The 19,415-nt window shown below is 33.0% G+C and overlaps 2 protein-coding genes across 5 annotated transcripts; one reads left to right on the top strand and one right to left on the bottom strand.

Moving 5' to 3' along the window:
- Nucleotides 1-752: 752 nt before the first annotated feature.
- LOC120335842 (tropomyosin-like) lies at nt 753-3,000 on the top strand. The gene is made up of 7 exons (XM_039403452.2): nt 753-937; nt 1,072-1,197; nt 1,492-1,743; nt 1,984-2,054; nt 2,300-2,438; nt 2,565-2,634; nt 2,818-3,000. Exons 1-7 carry the CDS (start codon nt 824-826, stop codon nt 2,901-2,903), a joined length of 858 nt encoding a protein of 285 aa, XP_039259386.2. The 5' UTR covers nt 753-823; the 3' UTR covers nt 2,904-3,000.
- A 1,738-nt stretch (nt 3,001-4,738) lies between these two features.
- Nucleotides 4,739-17,999, bottom strand: LOC120336437 (uncharacterized). Of its 4 annotated transcripts, none has more exons than XM_039404121.2 (18): nt 17,883-17,999; nt 16,919-17,124; nt 15,950-16,126; nt 14,907-15,246; nt 14,436-14,555; nt 13,957-14,083; nt 13,436-13,660; nt 12,766-12,872; nt 12,289-12,378; nt 11,860-11,980; nt 11,390-11,485; nt 10,722-10,933; nt 9,679-9,869; nt 8,624-8,894; nt 8,025-8,168; nt 6,374-6,501; nt 5,843-5,967; nt 4,739-5,207 (listed from the first exon to the last, which is right to left on the bottom strand). In XM_039404121.2, exons 2-18 carry the CDS (start codon nt 17,101-17,103, stop codon nt 4,960-4,962), a joined length of 2,907 nt encoding a protein of 968 aa, XP_039260055.2. In that variant the 5' UTR covers nt 17,104-17,124; nt 17,883-17,999; the 3' UTR covers nt 4,739-4,959. The 4 variants fall into 4 exon arrangements, with proteins under 4 accessions (XP_039260055.2, XP_039260053.2, XP_039260052.2 ...); XM_039404119.2 differs by having other exon boundaries at nt 16,919-17,185; nt 17,883-17,972; XM_039404118.2 differs by having other exon boundaries at nt 16,919-17,185; nt 17,792-17,950.
- Between the last annotated feature and the right edge of the window lie 1,416 nt (nt 18,000-19,415).

Below are 19,415 nucleotides of genomic sequence, written 5' to 3'. Positions count from 1 at the left end.
GATAAGCAGAGTAAACACACATGAATTATAAAAATGGCCTGTTATGCGCTTTTTCACTAGAAAATATATTGCAGCAAAAGGTCCGGCACAGAACTCGAGTACGTCTTGACCTCGATTAGTTGAGTTTACTGCAATTTCTCATAACGCAATAATATTATTTAAAGATATTGGTATTGATTTAAATCACAAAAGCTTCCTCCAAATGCGCCGCCCAATGGAACTAGCACACGGTGCAAAATGAGTACACAGAATGCTATAATTGCCTTTGACCTAATGCAAAGTTTCGCCGACGAGTTCTCACCACTACGTCATCAACGGGACATACTAATTTGCGTTCGATTTCGACAGGGTCGTCTTTTAAAAATTCGAGTCTCGCAAACGAAGTCCATTTTATGCAAACGGTAAACGCCAAAAATCTTAATAAATTATATAGAATCAAATTTGCTACAAAAATGTTTGCGTGATAACCCACCTTTAATGCAGCGAAATCAAATTCTTAACTAACAAAAAACGAATACTTGAGCGAGGGAAAAATATAAAGGATATGAAAAGCAACAACCTTGTTTCAGGTCAATAACGTGCACTATTAACAATGAGTGGTGAAGAATATTGAAACATACAGTAACTATCCTTATGTACTCGCTACAGTAGCACCAAACTACTGCTTGCGTATTTCACACTTCGCGTTTGGTGATAATGCGCTGTTCCAAAAGCGCGGCCATCGGTATATAAACCCGCTCTCAGTCGATAAAGATATATCATTTCTTCTCGCCATCCAGTATCAAGATCCTTTGTTGTGTAATTCACTAAATCCTAGAACAAAATGGAATCCATCAAGCACAAAATGGAAGGATTAATCCGTGAAAAGGACGAAGCTGTCGAAAAAGCAGTCAACCAAGAAAACGAAAAGAAAGATTTGGAAAACAAAGCCAAAGAGGTAAGTTAGGCATTGAAACTGATGTAAACTAAGAATGTTGGAGAATGTCTTATCAATTTTGAAAACAAAGAAAAATTTATACGATTTTGTTCATGAATAAAGAACGGTTGTTTTTATTCAAACTTGTTTTACAGCTTGAATCTGAAATCAACGCCATCACCCGCAAAATCACCAATCTTGAAGATGAACTTGACAAAGTTATGGAACAGAACAGAGAATCACTTGAAAAAGTCGAAACGGCTTCAAAAGTTGCCACTGACGTGAGTCAAATTTATTACCTTCATCCAGAATATGTAAAAATATATGTAAAATTAAATATATGCAACACAACATACGAACATTTGCCAAATATTACAGCAAAGATTTAGTAGGCTTATCACGTGATCATTGGTTACGTCGGTTCTTCTGTTTTTACAATGATCACAGGAAGATATGAGAGTGAATAAATAAGAATATAAAAAATGCAATTCGATTTACTGTCAGAATCCAAAAATTGTCATCTCATCGAGCATCACTGTTTTTCATGATTTAACCCTTTAAATTTGGTTTTGCAGTCTGAATTGGAAGTGAACGCACAAACTCGTCGTTTGCAACTGCTTGAAGAAGAATTAGCCAGAGTAACTGAACGTTTGAACGAAACCCTCAATAAACTTGAAACTGCTGAGAAAGCAGCCGAAGAAAGTGAACGTGGCCGAAAACTTATTGAAAGCAGATCATTCAAGGATGAAGAAACTTTGGAATTACAAGAAATCCAACTTCGTGATGCTAAAGCTATTGCTGAAGATGCTGACAGAAAATATGAAGAGGTGAGAACATAGAACATATTGTATAATACATTATACGTCGTTAATTAGTATCATGCCACATATTCTAATCAAAATGTGACAAATTTAGCGCTTTCATTAGGCATCGTAAATGCAATAGTCGCTTGTACGTGGGATAAGAAATACAGCTTCTCATTGATTGACGGGGTTGGAATGCAAATTCAGCAGGCAACATATCAGAATTATTTAGAATAATATATATTACCTGCATCTATATTTTAGGTCGGCAGAAAACTTCGCATGGTTGAAAACGATTTGGAACGTGTTACCGACCGTGCCGAAGAACATGAGACGTAAGTAATAGAATATTATTCCATGAGTGTAATTAAATGGGAATAGAAAAATGGCAATTTATACTAATTCGTCGAACTATTTTTTTCATATTCAATATCAGAAAAATAGAAAATTTTGATACTTTCGTCCGAATATTCATTCTTTAAAGGATTTTTTCGATTAATTAGACGAAATCTGGTCATCGCCTTATATATATCTAGTTTTCCTGATGCCAAATACTTAAAATTCAAAATACTTGTTGCAGTAAAGTGAAGCACACTGACGAACAATTGAAAGGACTCCAAGAAACTTTGAGAAACATGGAATCAATCTCTGTCAAAAATTCTGAACAAGAAGATAAATATGAAGAAGAAATTCGTGTTCTTTCAGAAAAACTGAAGAACGTAAGTTTAAATAAGGACATATTGATGTAATAAACATAAATTATTTGAGTAATAAAACAACGATTTGTAATTTGTATCATTTTGTTGCAAATTAATAAATGAAATTTTATGTAAATATTTATTTAGGCTGAAACCAGAGCTGAATTTGCTGAAAGAACTGTAGACAAGTTGGAAAAGACCATCGATTATCTCGAAGGTACGTCATATATGATTGATTTCTCAATTCCAATCTATAAATTTGTTACTTACTCAGACAACAAAGTCGAACTTATACTATGCACAAATTTGAATTATGCTGTGGAGATTTTCATTATATATAAATTTAACAAACTCAAGCGAAAGAAAAATACTTATATTAATTCATTTCTTCTTTTTTCAGATCAACTCTACGCCGAGAAATTGTCGTACAAAGGCATCAGCGAAAAACTGGACCAGACTCTTACCGACATGGTTTCCCTTCATTAAATTTCATGATCCTCGACGAAAAATATTCTACCATTTCTGTTTATCAGGCCATTCAGTGTGTCTTCTAATATTTCGAAATAAAAATCCGTATAGAGCACTTGCTGTGTTGATTATTTTATCATTACGTATATATATAACGAGATTCCGGTACATTTTTCAAGATATAGACTAGTAAATTAATGAATAGATTATTAAATTAGGGAATGAGACGCTCGCTATCGTAGCTATGTTCGGTGCACTGTTGATGACAAATATTTTGCTTATGACTTTTGGACAGGACAAGATCATGTCCTTTAGAAGCCCCAAGCACTTAAGGCTTGCACTTATCGGAAAATGATTTGTAAAATATGTCCAAAATATTCCAGGAAAAATTAATGCAGAACAGCCCCCCAAAAAACGTTCTTTTTGGAACATCCCGCATCTTACTAAAGTACTTTCTATCAAACGATGACCTTGGCATGACCTCAGGAACATGAAGTTCTCGGTCGCCAGAAAGTTAAAATAATAACAAAAAAATAATAACAAGAGAAACTGAAAAATAATATTAATAATAGGCAATAGACAATAAGTTTATTTGTCGTGCAAGAAATCCCAACACAAATGTAACTAATGTTTCGTGTTATCTGAGATAAGTAAATTTCAGTAATTATTACTGATTGAATGCCAGATTATGAATGATTTACATGACATTTCTTGAAGATAGTTTTCATACCTACAAACAATTATAGAGAGGTTAAAGATGATATTTGAGAAATAAAAATAAGCAAAATTCGCCTTTTCTTAGTACACGTTCATCGTTCAACGTACGTACACAACAACGTTCAACGACTGACGCTTTTTAACAGTTTCGAAATTACAGTGAAATGCTATTTAAACGTTCAACGACTGACGCTTTCTACCAGTATTGAAGTTACGGTGAAATGCTGTTTAAACAATCAACGGCTATCGCTTTTTACAGTATCGAGGTTACAGTGAACTGCTATTTAAACGTTCAACGACTGACGCTTTCTACCAGTATTGAAGTTACGGTGAAATGCTGTTTAAACAATCAACGGCTATCGCTTTTTACAGTATCGAGGTTACAGTGAAATGCTATTTAAACGTTCAACGACTGACGCTTTCTAACAGTTTTGAAGTTACAGTGAAATGCTATTCAAACGTTTAACGACTGGCGCTTTTTAACGGTGTTGAAGTTACGTCCAAATGCTACTCAAAACATTTATTAACTGATGCATTTTAAAAGTAGTTTTACAGACCCTAAGTACTTAGGACCTTAGTCCCCTATCAGGTAGTGATAATATATAATAAGTAAATGATTGAAGGCCAAATTATAATTAATTTGTATGATATATTTTGGAAATAGTTGTCATGCCTACAAACATTTATCAGGTTTAAGATGATACTTGGGAAAGACAAACAAGCAAAGATTTTATTTTAACCGTGCCAATATTGAGGTGTTAGTCGTCAGAGCAACTCCACATATTTTATTAAAGATTGAGGCGCTAATGAAAATTCGACAATGAGAATTTCTGTGGTACCCTAATCACTTTCCTTTGATGCTTGATGGTTAATTCAAACTAATTTGTTCTCAAACTAATTTGCTTTCTGATTGCTGTTTACTGATCTCGAATTCGCCAGTTGCATCAGACAAGAACAAATTTGTTTGATAGATTCTGTATATATACGAAATCCCCTCTGGACCTATGTTTCGTCTGTTCTGGCTTCAAGTCGAATTATGGCAGATCTAAGCCGAACATTACTTATACAATTCTCACCACTCCTGTCGATTTCAAAAAACCAACACTACTCATAATAAATAAAATAAAACAGCAACATAAAAACTAAAGATCTATTTATTAAATCATAAATTTACAGTGGGAAGCTAATAAATTGATAGCATTTAGCATCATTCAAAAACAAGTAAAATCTGCTTTAATACAGTACATTACAAAAGTTAAATGTGGTCAACGATCATAGACCAAATGCAGTAATAAAACATTAAACTGTTCAATCATGTGCATCGAACCATGGAAAAACATTCTCAGTCTGAAATATCTTAATTATCAAAATTCTCATCAATTTCATCACCAGCCATATCACTGGTGAATGAATCTTGTGAATACTGAAAATCTGGCAACAATTGACTGACTTTCCGTCTCATTTCTCCAAGTCGCTTTCTTCGCTCTGATTCTTTCACAATCAATTCACGATAAGAACGAATAACGTTAAAAACTCGTCGCAGAAGACGAGTGCGATTATGAGCGTCAGCTCGGGCTTCTTTGTCCCATTCAGAAAGTTTTTCATCTGAAAGCAATAATTATTTCATGAGTATTATAAACAAAAAGGAGGTCAGGTTTTGCCCATTCAGTCAAGCAGTTACTGTTACTGAGTTACTTAGCATTTTCAAATTGAGGCTTCAACTGTCAACAGCAAACACATATTAGTGTACAGCATCACATATACTGCAATTGGTATTAATTAACAAACAAAAATATGTTTCCAATAAAATAAAATAATGTTGGATAGGCAATTGCTTGAGTGCAAATTGACAAAAAGTTTGGATATATATAGTTATTTTATTAACCCTTTCGTCAAGTGATATTGAGTAAGGTTAAAATTTCGAGGTGAAATAAATGAAAACCACAAAATTGCTAATAAATATGTTGATTTAAACCTTATAGTACATATTTTCAGATTTGATAACAGTTATAGATAATAATTATTACTTAAAACTCACATGGCTTGGAAATGGTCTGTATTTAAATAAACCTTAAAAACTGGCTAAAGATCCCAAACTTTCAGTAATCAATTGTTATTATATGAACTCACTGAAAATGTTAACATTTTTAACATCTTTGTTTCAGTAATAAATGGTAATTGAATTATTGGTTTATTTATTTTGTTCTGATCCCAGTGGCTAAATTAACGAAGCCTACTACCTGTTGTGTAATCAACCCAATATTTGAGGTATTTCTTTCTCAGAACTTTATTCCGATGAATAATTGCTTTCTGTTCCAATATTTCCATTCTTTCACCATATTTCATCCAGGAACGCATCCCTCGTCTGGAATTTATGATAGAAATTATCAGACTATATATATTTACTACAAGTAAGCTCAAGATAAGTATGTTGACATATAATGCAACATTTTGACTATCTTGGGCTTTTTGGCATAATCAATTTGACATTGACAGTAAAGAATTATTTAAATAAAAACATGACTGTTATAATAGATAAGCTAGGATGAGAGATCAAAAATCAAAACCAAATACTATTTGAAACTGGAGAAATAAATACAAAGTTATCAAAAACCTTTTCAATAAAAATCCAGATAAAAACTATAGATTTCGCTGTATAGCCTGTTATTTACGTAGAGAAATTAAAAATTACAAAAACATTTTTTGCTTAAAATCTCTTATAAAGTTTCAATAAAAACCAAGTAAATGATATTTTTTCAATTTCTATTCACCGAAGCAAAATAAGTCTATAAAGTTTATCTGCTTTCTGTTCTCTCTCTTCTCTTGCTCTTTCACTCTCAATTTTCCACTCAAATAGAACTTTTCTCATAAGAATACTTCTGTGATGAAATACAGCTACCTAGAAGTAACATACAAAAAATGAGAATACACTATCAAGCAGTTTAATGATCAATACCGATCAGCTAAGAGCAAGCGTTGAGCAATAAACACTTATGACATACAAGGTCATTATTGATTTCAGTGCTCAGTGCTCTCACAACTAATAAATGTGATATGTCAATATCAATGATTATTGGGCATGAAGTGGAACTATGGATCTTTTGTTATTATGTTGTTGTTGTTGTTATTCTGGTTGTTACCTTATGAAAAATGCTTTTCTCATTCACTAATGGACCAATTGCTTCGAAATTTTCATTGGTTGGAGATTTTATTTTTCCCTAAAATTCCTATGAATCTTATGAGGTCTGATATTCCATCCAAAATTTTGCTGTATTTTTATTTCTCATGGGAACACAGTTTTTAATCCGCCAAGCGTGTCGGCTGTTATCGATTTGACCTGATGCTACATGAAACTCTTAGATTAATTAATTCGGTACAGGTATGGTGCATATGAAAAGACTTCTTCTCCATATATTTAAACAACGCTCTCTTCTTTCCTAGAACTTCAATTTTGTTATGAAGTCAGTTTTCAGTATAATTATTAAACATTTTTTTTTAATTTTTAATCAGCGTTTATTTATGTTTTTATTTCATTTAATACATCATTATATGCCCACCATTAGTTGCACAAAACATATCAAAATTCTTTTACCTAAATTAATACAAACGCTGTCCTGAGGAAATGAAGAAAACGTGTAGGTATTTTGATTTTTCAATTTTTCATTGAAATACTTTGGTTATTGTTTTAAATCAGGGGTGTGCAAAGTGCGGCCCGCGGGCCAAATGCGGCCCGCAAGGGAAAATTGTGCGGCCCGCGGAGGCAACTGAATAGCAGTTTGAAAAATTTTAATATTAAAAGATAAAATAGCTAAATGAGTTTTGGTTCCAGCCTATCAGTTGATGTTGTCTAAATCGAACCTAGAATAAGATTTGACAGCAAATTATTTGGAAATGAAACTTGGCGCATTTTACTGAAAACTTCTCAATCAAGTTACTTCCCACATTTGAAAAAGTCATGGCTTCAAATATGGCACTTTTCGGTAATCTATTTTTGTTCTAAAATGGGCGTCGCATCGAATTGCTAGCACTTCCATTTAAGCAAATTTGGATAAAAGTAGTCGGGAAAAGAATCCAGCAGAAAATTTCTCACTGAATTTGTTTAAATTGGGTGCAACAATATATATCTTTAAATTACAGTTCTAAGAACTTAATGCGTTCTAACTCATCATTTCTGTAAGGACCATGAGATCAATAACAAAAAGACACCATTTTGTGCCTGCAACTAATAGAAAGCCTGTGTGAAATGTGGGTGCGGCCCGCGGTTTAACCCGGTTATTGATATTTGGCCCGCCTGCGAAAAAGGTTGCACACCCCTGTTCTAAATAGTTTCAAATAAATTTTGTCGTCTTGAAACCCAAATATTTACACATCAAATAAGTAAATTCAAAATAAAGTAATTTCACTATGATATACAATTTATACCTCCCATTTGCTTTTCGTTGATTGTATCAATTTTTTCCAAGGTACAAATCCATAATTTTTTATTAATGTTTTTGTGTAATGATTGTCTGCCATTTTACATAATTGTCTCATACGTTCTTGTGCTGCTTTCTTCTCTTCTTCCAACTGAAATTAAAATCAATGAAATTTTCACATTTACCTTTGTATTATAGTCATGAAAACTGAAATACATTTAGCTCAAATTACTGAGCAATGATGCTCAAGCATTTACGATCCTATTCCAAAGACTTTCAATACTTGTGTATTAAATACCTTATTACCCACGTCGTCTAGTTCCATTACAGATCTAGTATAATTATGAAAATACCTTATTTTAGATTTATTTACATCAATGATATATACCAAACTTGATATGATTTTTTCCACAAGGCATAAAAGACAAAATTTGAATTACCATAATCAAATTTTTAAATTTAAAATCTTCAGGTTCTGAAATCTTCTTTGAATAAATATGATTTTGTTTAGAATTATATGAACAACCTTATATGTCGTACAGTAGTACAACTCCATACAAATATCTAAGTAGTCAAAGTGGAAAAAAAAAATATTGTGAAATTCACCTTCTTTTGCATTCGTTTCGCTTCCCTTCTCTCTTCTATTTGTCTCATTTTCTTTTCTTGCTCTTCTCTTTCTTTCTGCTCTTCTTCCTCTTGCATCTTTTTTATTTTTTCCTCTTCTCTCTTTCTCTTTATTTCCTCTAACTCCTTTCTTCTTTTCAATCTCTCAGCTGCTCTCTCTTCCATTTTCGAAACAATCGGATGTTTCTTTGCAACTGAGTTCCCAGAACTGTATGATCTCGCACTGAGTGGCTGTGGCACTTCAGTTGAATTTCTATAAAAATTTAAATATTAAACAAGAATAACTGAAAAGAAATGATAGATAGGTTTGCAGGCGCTCCAGAAGTGTGTGTACCAATATGGAGGTAACTAATTTTGTTCGCCTATTTTCCATCAAGTTGTATAGAGGGACTGAAACCTATGGATAGGGGGATATTCACTTGGCTAACACAGACAGTTCCAGAACTCTTAATAGAACTTAAATAAGTAAAATTTTAATAAAATTATAGCCTAACCCTAACCTCGTACACATACTATGGGAGTACGATTTGCAAGTTCAGATATTTTGGGGGGATAAAATTGATAGATTTGCTGTCACAGGGTGGTTCATATGACTGCTGATCTGAGATGGCTTCCTGTATCATTAAGTTCTAGCATCTGAACGTAACAGAGAACAAAAACTTGGTAACTATTCCCATAACCAATATGGACTTAAAACTAGACCAAAGATTTTAAACGATAAATTTTAAAAACAGTCAAAAATTTGAGAATAGAATATGTACATGTAAAAATATTGAAGAAAATAACCGGTAAAAAATTGTTCATACATTTATGTTTCATTTATAATGCAATCCTTGAATAAGAACCTAATTGAATTTATGAAACCATTCAACGTTACACTTTTACAAAATATTACTTGTCTAACAAATTATAAAGGTTTGATGTATCGAAAACTACTGTGTCTTTAAATCTTACAACATAAGATTAAAATTTGAAATCTTTTAATTTTCATAAGATTTCCCCAATTTACAACACTCGAATATATAAGTAATATATACCCTTCCTGAGGTTGAACCCTTGTTATGCTCTGCTCATCCCCTAGCGATGAAATTTTATTATTTTCAAGTTGTTTATGTTGTTGCTGTAATACCGCAACTTCTTTCTGTAAAGCAAGTATTTTTTGCTGCTCTTGCATTTCTTCTATCATTCTCTTCTGCTCGTGCAATATGACTCGTTGTTGGTCAATAACCTGGAATATTGGAGAAAATTGTTAAATACACATAGCAACATTGATTCAAGTCGTCAAGGATTTGACCAACCTGAAATTTGTGTTCAAGCCTGAATATTATTATTTCATCATTTCAACTTATCTTTTATTCCACAAAGTGAGATTGCTATGTAGCACTTGTATGTCCCACATTATAAAAGCATCATTTAAAGTTTTGGAATGTTCCAGAATTCCTATCCTGTGTGTTTGTCTTGTTCTTGTGTATTATGATTTTTTGTACTTGCCTTAGGTATCGTGATATTTTGTACAGTGGCAAAGTTAAAAATAAGTTTATCTTCATCTTATCCTGTATCTATCTACACGTACTTTGATTGACAATAATGCACAAAACTTCATTTGAAAAATAGAATTAGAACCTAATACTTTTTCAAATAAATTTTACTTTAATTCGGGCAATATTACAAGTTTTACAACTTTTCATAACTTTGTGACAAAACAGATAATTTGGTATCATTTTAACAATTTGAACGAAATCATGTTAGTAGTTATTGTACTATTATTAGTATTGTTATTATTAGTACTATTTTTCTAGTCTGAACATTCACAGTATAAAATCCTTTTTTTTGGGAATTTCATCAAGAAAAGCTACCCAGATCACCAACTTTAAAATCCTGTTACATATTAACAGGGTTGTCCAAAACGAATCAAATATTCGAATATCAAAGTATTTGAATAATTTTCAATCAATTTCAAATTATGGCTACTTTTCGCCCTTTTTCGTGTTTTGTTTTCAAGGGAAATCTTCGAATGCAGTAACATAAATTTCCTATTGTAGGCCAAAGTTCTATTTCTCTTTCAAAAATCCATTTTCACCTCTTTCTGAAACTTGTGTCTGTGTATATAAGGATCAATTGATTGAACATGAACTTTTACTCTTGGTTCCTGAGTAGTTGCTTGCGGTGTATTGTGTCTTTTATCAGATAAATGTCTCATTTCTGCAGGTTTCAATCTGTGTACATCCTTCTTCGTAACTTGCCATGCATGTTTCGGTTTCGTAGTATGATTTAAATTATTCGCTCCATGACCTGAACATTTGTAAGATTATTTGTATCACACTTGAATTCTAAATAAATACTTTGAAAATTTTTGGGGGGGAGGGGATTTAGTACAATTTCTCCTAGACCTAGAGAATGCTATACCCACATATGATTTATGCAAGGTTGAAGGGCTAGTTCGGGTACTCCCTTAGTATGTGTACCAGGTTAGGGTTCGGGGACGGTCTGTGTTGGCCAAGTGAATAAATCCCCTGCCCATAGGCTTCCGTCCCTTTATACAACTTGATGTAAAGTAGGCAAACAAAATTAGTTACCTCCATATTGGTACACATACGCCCTAGTTTGTACTCTCAGAAGAGCCCTGAGATGTTTATACCTCAAATCACACATTTTTTTAACTCAACCCCTCAGCTACGAACAAACTACCAAGCTCTGGCCCATAAGCTTTCAATTTATATAGAACATAAAAGATACATAGAATCATACCTGGGTTCGAAATTATTGGAGGTTTTTTCGGTTGAAAATGTGGAAGTTCTGACTCAACTTCACTAATTGATTCAACGGACTGAATAATCATCGGTTCTACATGAAAATAAAATAAATTTTGTCCACTTTCATAAGAAATCTGAACATTTAAAATTGCACTTTAAACTGAGATATAACTCATAATTTCAGGAACAAACACATTTCAATTTTCAATATGAATCAATTATTTTTTTACATAGACAAGATTTCTGATATTTTGAGCTATTTTTGTAAGAGTCAAATTTAGCTTAATTCGACTAAAAAGTAGAAAAAAATCAAATAGCTTCGCACATTTATATGCAATCATTATACAAACCTGTCTTGTTTAACAACGGTATGATCTAATTTAGAATTATTCAACATTCCAAATTCAACTTAAATAACGTTTACATAGAAAAGTTAGTCGTGGAGTTTTAATATCATCTATCTACCTTCTATTTTATTCCCAATATTTCCGGATGTAAACGCGTCCAACAAAGCTTGCATCTTTGCTTTAGTAGTGTTTTGCTGCTTCAAAATTTCTTTTCTTTCTTGCTCAGTTTTTACCCAAACCTGACAAAAATTTAAACAAATTATGCAACAAAAAAAATGTATTTTTTTCCTTTGTATGACTTGAACAAATTGTTCCCATCTGTTTAAAGTCTCATGCTAGTCAACATTCACTAAAGTGTCAGTAAGTTTGCCTAGGAATGAGTCTCCTTTACTTCTGAGTTAGTGGGTGTGAACTTGCTGTAAAAATGTCTGAAAGATTCCTAGGCTTGAGTTCGATTTTGAATCATAAAGCCACTGCAGACATTTACCAGAGATGTGTGTTAAAATGCTCTAAATTCCATGTCCAGAAAAAAAGATTTTTTATTTACTTTCCAAGTGAAGAATGATTTCCTCATCAAACGATACTTTTCACAATTAACTGCTTTCTTCTCCTTCAATCTTGTCTCTCTCATATTTGTCTGAAATAATTAATGAATCTGTTGATAAAAGTTTACAAGATAGCAGGTCATTTCAACAGAAGAAGGTTGTTTAGAGGGATATTTGGTAACCAAGGCCATGGAGTCTTAGCCTGTGTTTAATATATTGGAGTTCAAGCCGTATTTTCAAACTCCCTGTAGATGAACTTCCAGACATTCAATAGGTATAAACAAAGTTATAATTTAGTGAGCACTAAGTTGACTGAGAATTCTCGTCAGACAATATGTGATTTAAGTACAAATAGAAATATGAATTAACATCGTCAGCAACAACTAATCCTAGGAGATGCCTTACTATTAATAAGGTATGAATACTTGATGAATGAGAATAAATTGTAGCAAATTATGTGGCATATGCCACAAATAAACCTGATGATGCTTTGTTTCAATTTCCAATCTTCGATTTCTTGTGTAAGATTTCCAGGCATTCCACACGTTTTGCATGCACTTCCAATCTGACATTGCTTTAGCTTTTCCTGTAAAATACACATTTGCAATCTTTCAATTAGCTAGTCGTTATTCACAAAGACAAAGAGACAAAGACATTCAGAATGAAATTACCAGTAATTCCATGTCAAATTAGCATACTTTGACTGGGGATAAATTGATTAGCTTAGTTTCCAAAATAATTTTGGTTAAGTTATTTCAAATTCAAAGGTTCAAAATTTATGTATTTTCCAGGTAATTATGCTATACACAGAATACAGTCAACAGAACTAACCACAAAAAGCCAAAATCAAATCAATTAATGTTTATATTATAAACCATATTAAACCTATAAAATTATCTGAACAAAATTGTATGGATATTATAGTTGAGAATAAACTTAAAAAATAAGTTTTATTTAGAATTCTTCTACTTTAAAACCAGATATGGGATTTAATAGTCATATTATCATAAAAATTCTGAATTATTTGTCCATGTTTGTCAGCAGTATATTTTACAGCAGCTTTTCAAAATTTTCTCATCAAAATTTCCCAATGGCATACAGCTAAATAAAAATAAATAGCCTACTAGTTTCTATTGTGAGACTGCTTACCAAGTTTGACTCTTTGATTGAGAACAATTTTACACCAAGTGCTGAAGCATTTATGTAACAATATCCGATTTTCTGTGTTTCTTTTTTTCATCCTTTCAGCGACTCTTCTTTCTTTGTCTTCAATTCTGGAAATCTCACTTAATATTATTTCTTTTTGTTTCTCTCTTTCTATGCGTTCAATCTCCTGTCTTCTAGTCATTTTTGATTCATTTTCCAAAGCCAATCCTAAAAAAACACACACAAAATATAAGTTTGATTCAAGAGTCTTGCTGCACACTTAATTAATAATAACAAAATGTAAGATTTCGAAAATATTTTCTAAGATGTAATTCAAGCTTCCCTCACAAAGTCTTTAAAAAAGCTGGCACTGATATCTAAATAGTTACTACCGGTACTTTTTAAATACAATTACAAACACTTCCTCAAAAGACCCAATACATTATTCGTATCCTAGAAGTTTAAATGTAATTAATTTAACCTCCGATGTAACTTAGTTGTGAGTTTCAATGCAAAAAATTCACCTTTTTCAATTTTCTTTTCTTTTTCCCTTCTTTGATTTTCCTCTCTCTTTTTTTGTTCAATCATCTCTTTCCTTAGTTTTGCCATTTCTATTTGAATTGCCTCTTCTTCTTTTTTCTTTCGCAATTTCTATGATAAAAATTATCTCACAATTTCAGAGTTTCAAAGCAGGGGTGAGGAGTAGAAGTCACTAATCTCTGAGTTGCGAGTCAAGTCGCGGGTCATCCTAGTCACGGGCCAAGTCAATCCCCTAGTTAGTCTTCCTGATTGTTTGTTGATAACAAGTCAGAATCAATTTGAGTCTTCAGTAAATGTTAAATGGTGACTAAGTCCTACTCAAGCCGAGTCAATGACTCACGCTTCCCCAATACTGTAGATTGTAGAAAAGTATCTAGAATGGATTAGAAACAAGTACTGTATATCCAAAATTCCATAATGCAGATGGTAATAATCTAAAGATATATATCAAGTAAATGCTTGCTTTTTGCATTTCTTCTTCTTTCAGAATTTGTTGAGCTTTAAATTTTGCTTCTTTTTGAATCATCCTCTCCTGTCTCTTCTTTTCCTCCTGCTTTTGCTTTCGGAGTCTTGCTTCTTTCACCTATAAATATAGCAAGTTATTGGAAAATAAAAAATAAAAATTACCCAGGATGATAGCCAGTGGCCTAGTGGGTAAAGCATCGAACTTAACTGGCATCTGAGGCTAAAATCTTGGGTTCAAACCCCATGTGCACTGCCTCACCCAGAGTGTAATAGGCAAAACTGAAATGGAAAGATTTTACCATTTCGAAATTAAGTAGCACCTTACCCAGCAATGGTTGCTTGTGCAGAGCCAGGTTCAGACCAAAAGTCATATAAATATGTAATATGAAAAATAAATATACTTAATTACCCTTTAACTAGAGCCCAGTTATAGTCTTTTAAAGGATTTTAATTAAAGTTGGGTTCATACCTCCTTATGCCGCATGTCCATAGTTGTCGTTGGATCATGAAATTTAGTGTGTTTTTTCTCTGATAAAATGCTCTTTTTCTTTAGGACTTTCATCTCATTGGGTTTAATGAGTGGCTTTTCCATCATATTTTTTAATAATGCCTTCACTACTGTGTTTTCATCGGCCTCATAAATATCCAGTTGACCTAAGACATCATTTTTCTGTACAGGTCTTTCGTGTTTACTTCTAGAGAAACTTGATTTTGGATTGTCTTTTTCTAAATAACTTTGAATGAAAGCTTCGCTATCTTGATACCACTTTTCTGAAGTTGCAGTTTCAATCCCACGTACTGGCTGTTGCCTGTAATAATGATCATTTATTTTAATATGATCTTGATTTGAAAAAACTTTTCTCATAAAATATGTAAAGTGTGTCATGCAACAATCATATGAGGTACGCCACCACCAAGCACACAAACGTTATGTTGTAATCTTATTTTTATTACATGTAAACTAGCAAACATTAGTCTTTTAAAGTTTTTATGACCAATTGATTTTTAGTTTCCTGGTCAGTCCCTTAACCCTGATTAGCGAGATAAGTTGAGGGTAATCCAAGTTTTGGTATAGGTCTAAGTGACAAGTCGAGCCAATCGTTGAGTTTAGTCTCACTAGCGTTTAGTCGATCAGTCCAAGTCATTCCATTTAAATGACTCTAGTCACTTCCAGTTTTCAATTAATGGCAATTCAAGTCAAGTTAATCACTCAGATTCCCTAACAGTGTTTGCAATTCAGTATCCGAATTGATTTAAGAGTCACATCTAGTGATAAACCCCATATGAAACAATGAAATTTGATATAATAATTTATAATTAAATTGGGATGTACGGTACACTTCATTACTATAATAATTTGATTGCAAAACTAGAAATGCATTTTGTCATCTGAAAACTGCTGGGTAGTAGAGCAGTAGACTCTACATTCACATTTGAAAAACACATATTTATAAAATTTCCATTTAAAGAACTTTTTAACTTCTATTTAACAAGTAAAAAAGCGAATATTACCCAAATTCCACATTTGAATTTGTAAGCAGATTTTCTTCGTCATTGTCTAAATAATCAAATCTAATTTTTTCATTCATCCAATCTGATACAAGTTCTTGAGCTTCAGCGTGGCTATCTTCATAATCATGCAATTTATCCATTACTTGTGATAAATCATCTCCATGATGAGTAGAATATCTTGAAATAAAATTATTTGATTATATTCAGTAAAATAAAATTGAAGAGCATACAGCAAACTTGCATGTGAAAATATAATTTTGTGCATGACATGTCAAGGCGAAAAAAATTGCTGGCGCCAATACTGCCACTGGAAAGCATAATCCCTGGACATTTACTAACAGCATCTATAATGCACATTATCCACGTAAATTCAAGATTAAACCGGTTAGATATTCCAGTATTTATATATCCTGGCACCAGACCCTTATTAGCCACAAAGGACTCAAGAGTCATCATTTAAATTTGCCGTCTTTTATTTTTTCTTACTGTAGAGATAGATAGAAATTATGTGCCATATCCACTGGATAATTAAGTAAAACTGTAAAGAGACTTAAGGGTACATTTGGATTTGAAATCATTGGATTTCATTACTGGGTGCTGTATAATTTTGGAACATAGTTGGTACCTCTACAGACCTATTATGCAAAAATCTCAGCAGCGATAATCCAGTCTAAAAACATTAATAGCCTGATAAATATTTTTTGAAATTAAGTATTATTAAATTCTGCAATTATGCAGAATAATGGCCACACAGAGGTGTGTGTACCAATATGGAGGTAACAAATTTTCTTCACCTACTTTACTACATCAAGTTGTGTGAAGGGACAGGGGGTACTTTGCTAACACAGACAGACAGTCTCCATAATCGTAATCGACCTAAAACACTGAAAATCGGAATAAAATTATGGCCTAAACCTAACCTGGTACATACACTATGCAGCTATGGGAGTACCAAAATAATGTACGGACCTTGTTTGAGACACAGCAGAAGGTTTATATTCTGAGAATGTTTTTTTTATTGCCACATCAGTTGCTGCTTCAACTTTTTCAAGCCAACATTGAATATCATCTTTCTTGGTCTTGCTTGGTTTTGGCAATGTCTGTTTTTTGAATTTCTTCCATTGGTATAAATTGGGATTGTTAGATAACGACATGAGAATAGGATATATCCAGCACTGCAGGTAAATGAGAAACTTTAATTGTAGCCAGGTTGACTGGTTTATAGATTCAAGGAACCTGGAAAAATTTCAATCGGAATTTTGACTATCATAATAAAGTTGAAAGCAAATTTCAATACAATAATTTCTGAATAACTGCATAAATGACACCTGACAAAGATAGACTATAACTGTATAATGTAAAAACACAGTTCAAAATTTTAATTCCATTGTACATTTTTGTTTACCCTTATTTCAGTATTTCTGAACTTAGTACAGTAGTAGGCCTATAAGTTTATTTTGATTTCCACGAAACAAAAAAAATAATGAAAACATACCAGATAGGAAAAAACGGCAAAACCTCTGATACAGTAATGAGGTTTAAAACATGCAGGAACACATGTGCAAGTTTACCGGTACCGGTACCGGCAGACCGGTACCCATACAGTCATATGACACACACAAACAAATATTTTAACAAATTTATAAACACGAACAGACGAACGTGTGTCGTTCGGGCGTCCAACTTTGGTAACATAAACACACGGCAGACACGGTGGATTCCAATTTGAAACTGTTTATATAAAGTGGACATGATTGGGCTGTGTTCCATGGGCAGGGCAGATGGGATTTGTTCAAACATTCTGAACTTATTTCGAAACACTGTAAAGTTCTGCCGGTTTACCTTTGTGTTAACATGAATTGTTTACACCCGACGATCCTTGCCAGTATATCTAATATTTATTCTTAGCCAATTATGATCCATTTTCCCATACCTCACATGTCAATTCAAAAAAGATAATTTTGCTATAACTTCCAGCAGACTTTCACAGGAAAACGCCGTTTGTTTGTTTTGATTTCTTGTCCGACATCTAGTGGTTGAATTATTGTGTTTTCCGTGTATGTAACCATAGTTAACTTATTATAGTTCGCTCAAGCTTTTTTCGTCTTTGTTAATTTATGTTACACAGTTGTCTCGTTACGCTCGAGTGATGCGTCATGGTATTCTCTCAACGCGATATTGTGGCGTGTGTAGTCCTCAGCTAACTGGCTGTGGCCGATCTCTAAAGAGGATGTAGTTTATCGGACTGGTATGATACCATTAAATTTGATTTGAATGCCTTTAACAGAAAACGAATGCTTCTCAGAGCAAAACCCAACTTTTGATTTCCAGTTAGCATTCCAACTTTTTAAATTTATTGCTGACTAAAAAATCGCCCGACACTCGACCAGGCGTCAGTCGCGCTTGGGCGATAGGAACCGATTCATCAACAACTCAAAATTCAAGATATATGTATTTTATTGAGAGCGCAAAAAAATGTGACAAAGCGTATTGTTTTGTGTTATAACTTCGTATTTTCGGAAACCGGGTGTCGTAAAAAGTAAAATTTGATTTAAATCAATCGCAAATAGTATTTAATCATCTAACGTTGGTACTCATTATTTTCCGGGAGATTTCAAAAAGTCATTTAATATAAAACAAGAGAGCTATGCTCAAATATATGGACACGTAGCGACACCCAGTGGCAATAATTTTGATGACGTCATAGCGAAAAAAAAAGTAATAGCCTTCTGGAGAAAAATTTTATCTTTAACCACTGAAAATATCAAAGCAATTGGTCCAGTATTCGAAGAGAAAAGCGATTTTTTTTAAAATGGAGACGGAGACAAATAACAACAAGAGAGCTACGCACAAATATATGGACACGTTAGACCAGAGCGAATCAGTCCTTACCGGTACCTTTGACGCTACCGGTACCCTCAAAAAAGTTCTGAATTTCCAGTAGCAAGAATTTTGCAGAATCAAAACGTACAGCCAGTCATGACACTGACTAAAATCCGTGTTCCCATGGATAAAAAATAATACAGCAAAATTTTAGACGAAATATCAAATTTCATAGAATTCACGCAAAATTTTGAAATAAATAAAAGTAATAGCCTTCTAGCGAAAAAATTAATCTTTAACCACTGAAAATTTCAAAGCAATTGGTCCAGTATTCGAAGAGAAAAGCGACTTTTTAAAAACGTGTCAAAGAACAAGAACAAGAACAACAACAACAACAACATAATATTGAAACGATCGTTATGGCCACTAAACGTGTCCAATAACAATAACAACAAAATTTTGAAACGATCGTTATGGCCACTAAACGTGTCCAATAAAGAATGTTTCACTATTCCAAAAAATTGAGATTGTTGCAATCCAAAAATCGCCTGTAAGATGGCAGTCGGCACCAATGATAATAAATAAAATAGTGCAATAACTCCATCTTCGCGTACTGAATATTCAAGCTTGGAGTACGGTGTTT

Source organism: Styela clava, chromosome 2 (assembly GCF_964204865.1).
Source record: "Styela clava chromosome 2, kaStyClav1.hap1.2, whole genome shotgun sequence".
In the NCBI taxonomy this organism is placed as follows: Eukaryota; Metazoa; Chordata; class Ascidiacea; order Stolidobranchia; family Styelidae; genus Styela; species Styela clava.
Note: the sequence above shows the minus strand (reverse complement) of the source record. Positions and strands in the feature narration are given on the sequence as shown.

Bases quoted from the DNA above. Each gene is read 5' to 3' on its own strand.
- LOC120335842 (XM_039403452.2), top strand. From the start codon at position 824: ATGGAATCCATCAAGCACAAAATGGAAGGATTAATCCGTGAAAAGGAC. The intron at 2,055-2,299 runs GTAAGTAATAGA...TACTTGTTGCAG, and splicing joins CGTGCCGAAGAACATGAGAC to TAAAGTGAAGCACACTGACG. The intron at 2,635-2,817 runs GTACGTCATATA...TTCTTTTTTCAG, and splicing joins GACCATCGATTATCTCGAAG to ATCAACTCTACGCCGAGAAA.
- LOC120336437 (XM_039404118.2), bottom strand. The intron at 15,247-15,949 runs GTAATATTCGCT...TCATTATTACAG, and splicing joins AATTCAAATGTGGAATTTGG to GCAACAGCCAGTACGTGGGA. The intron at 9,870-10,721 runs GTGAAAATGGAT...CCAATATTCCAG, and splicing joins GACACAAGTTTCAGAAAGAG to GTTATTGACCAACAACGAGT.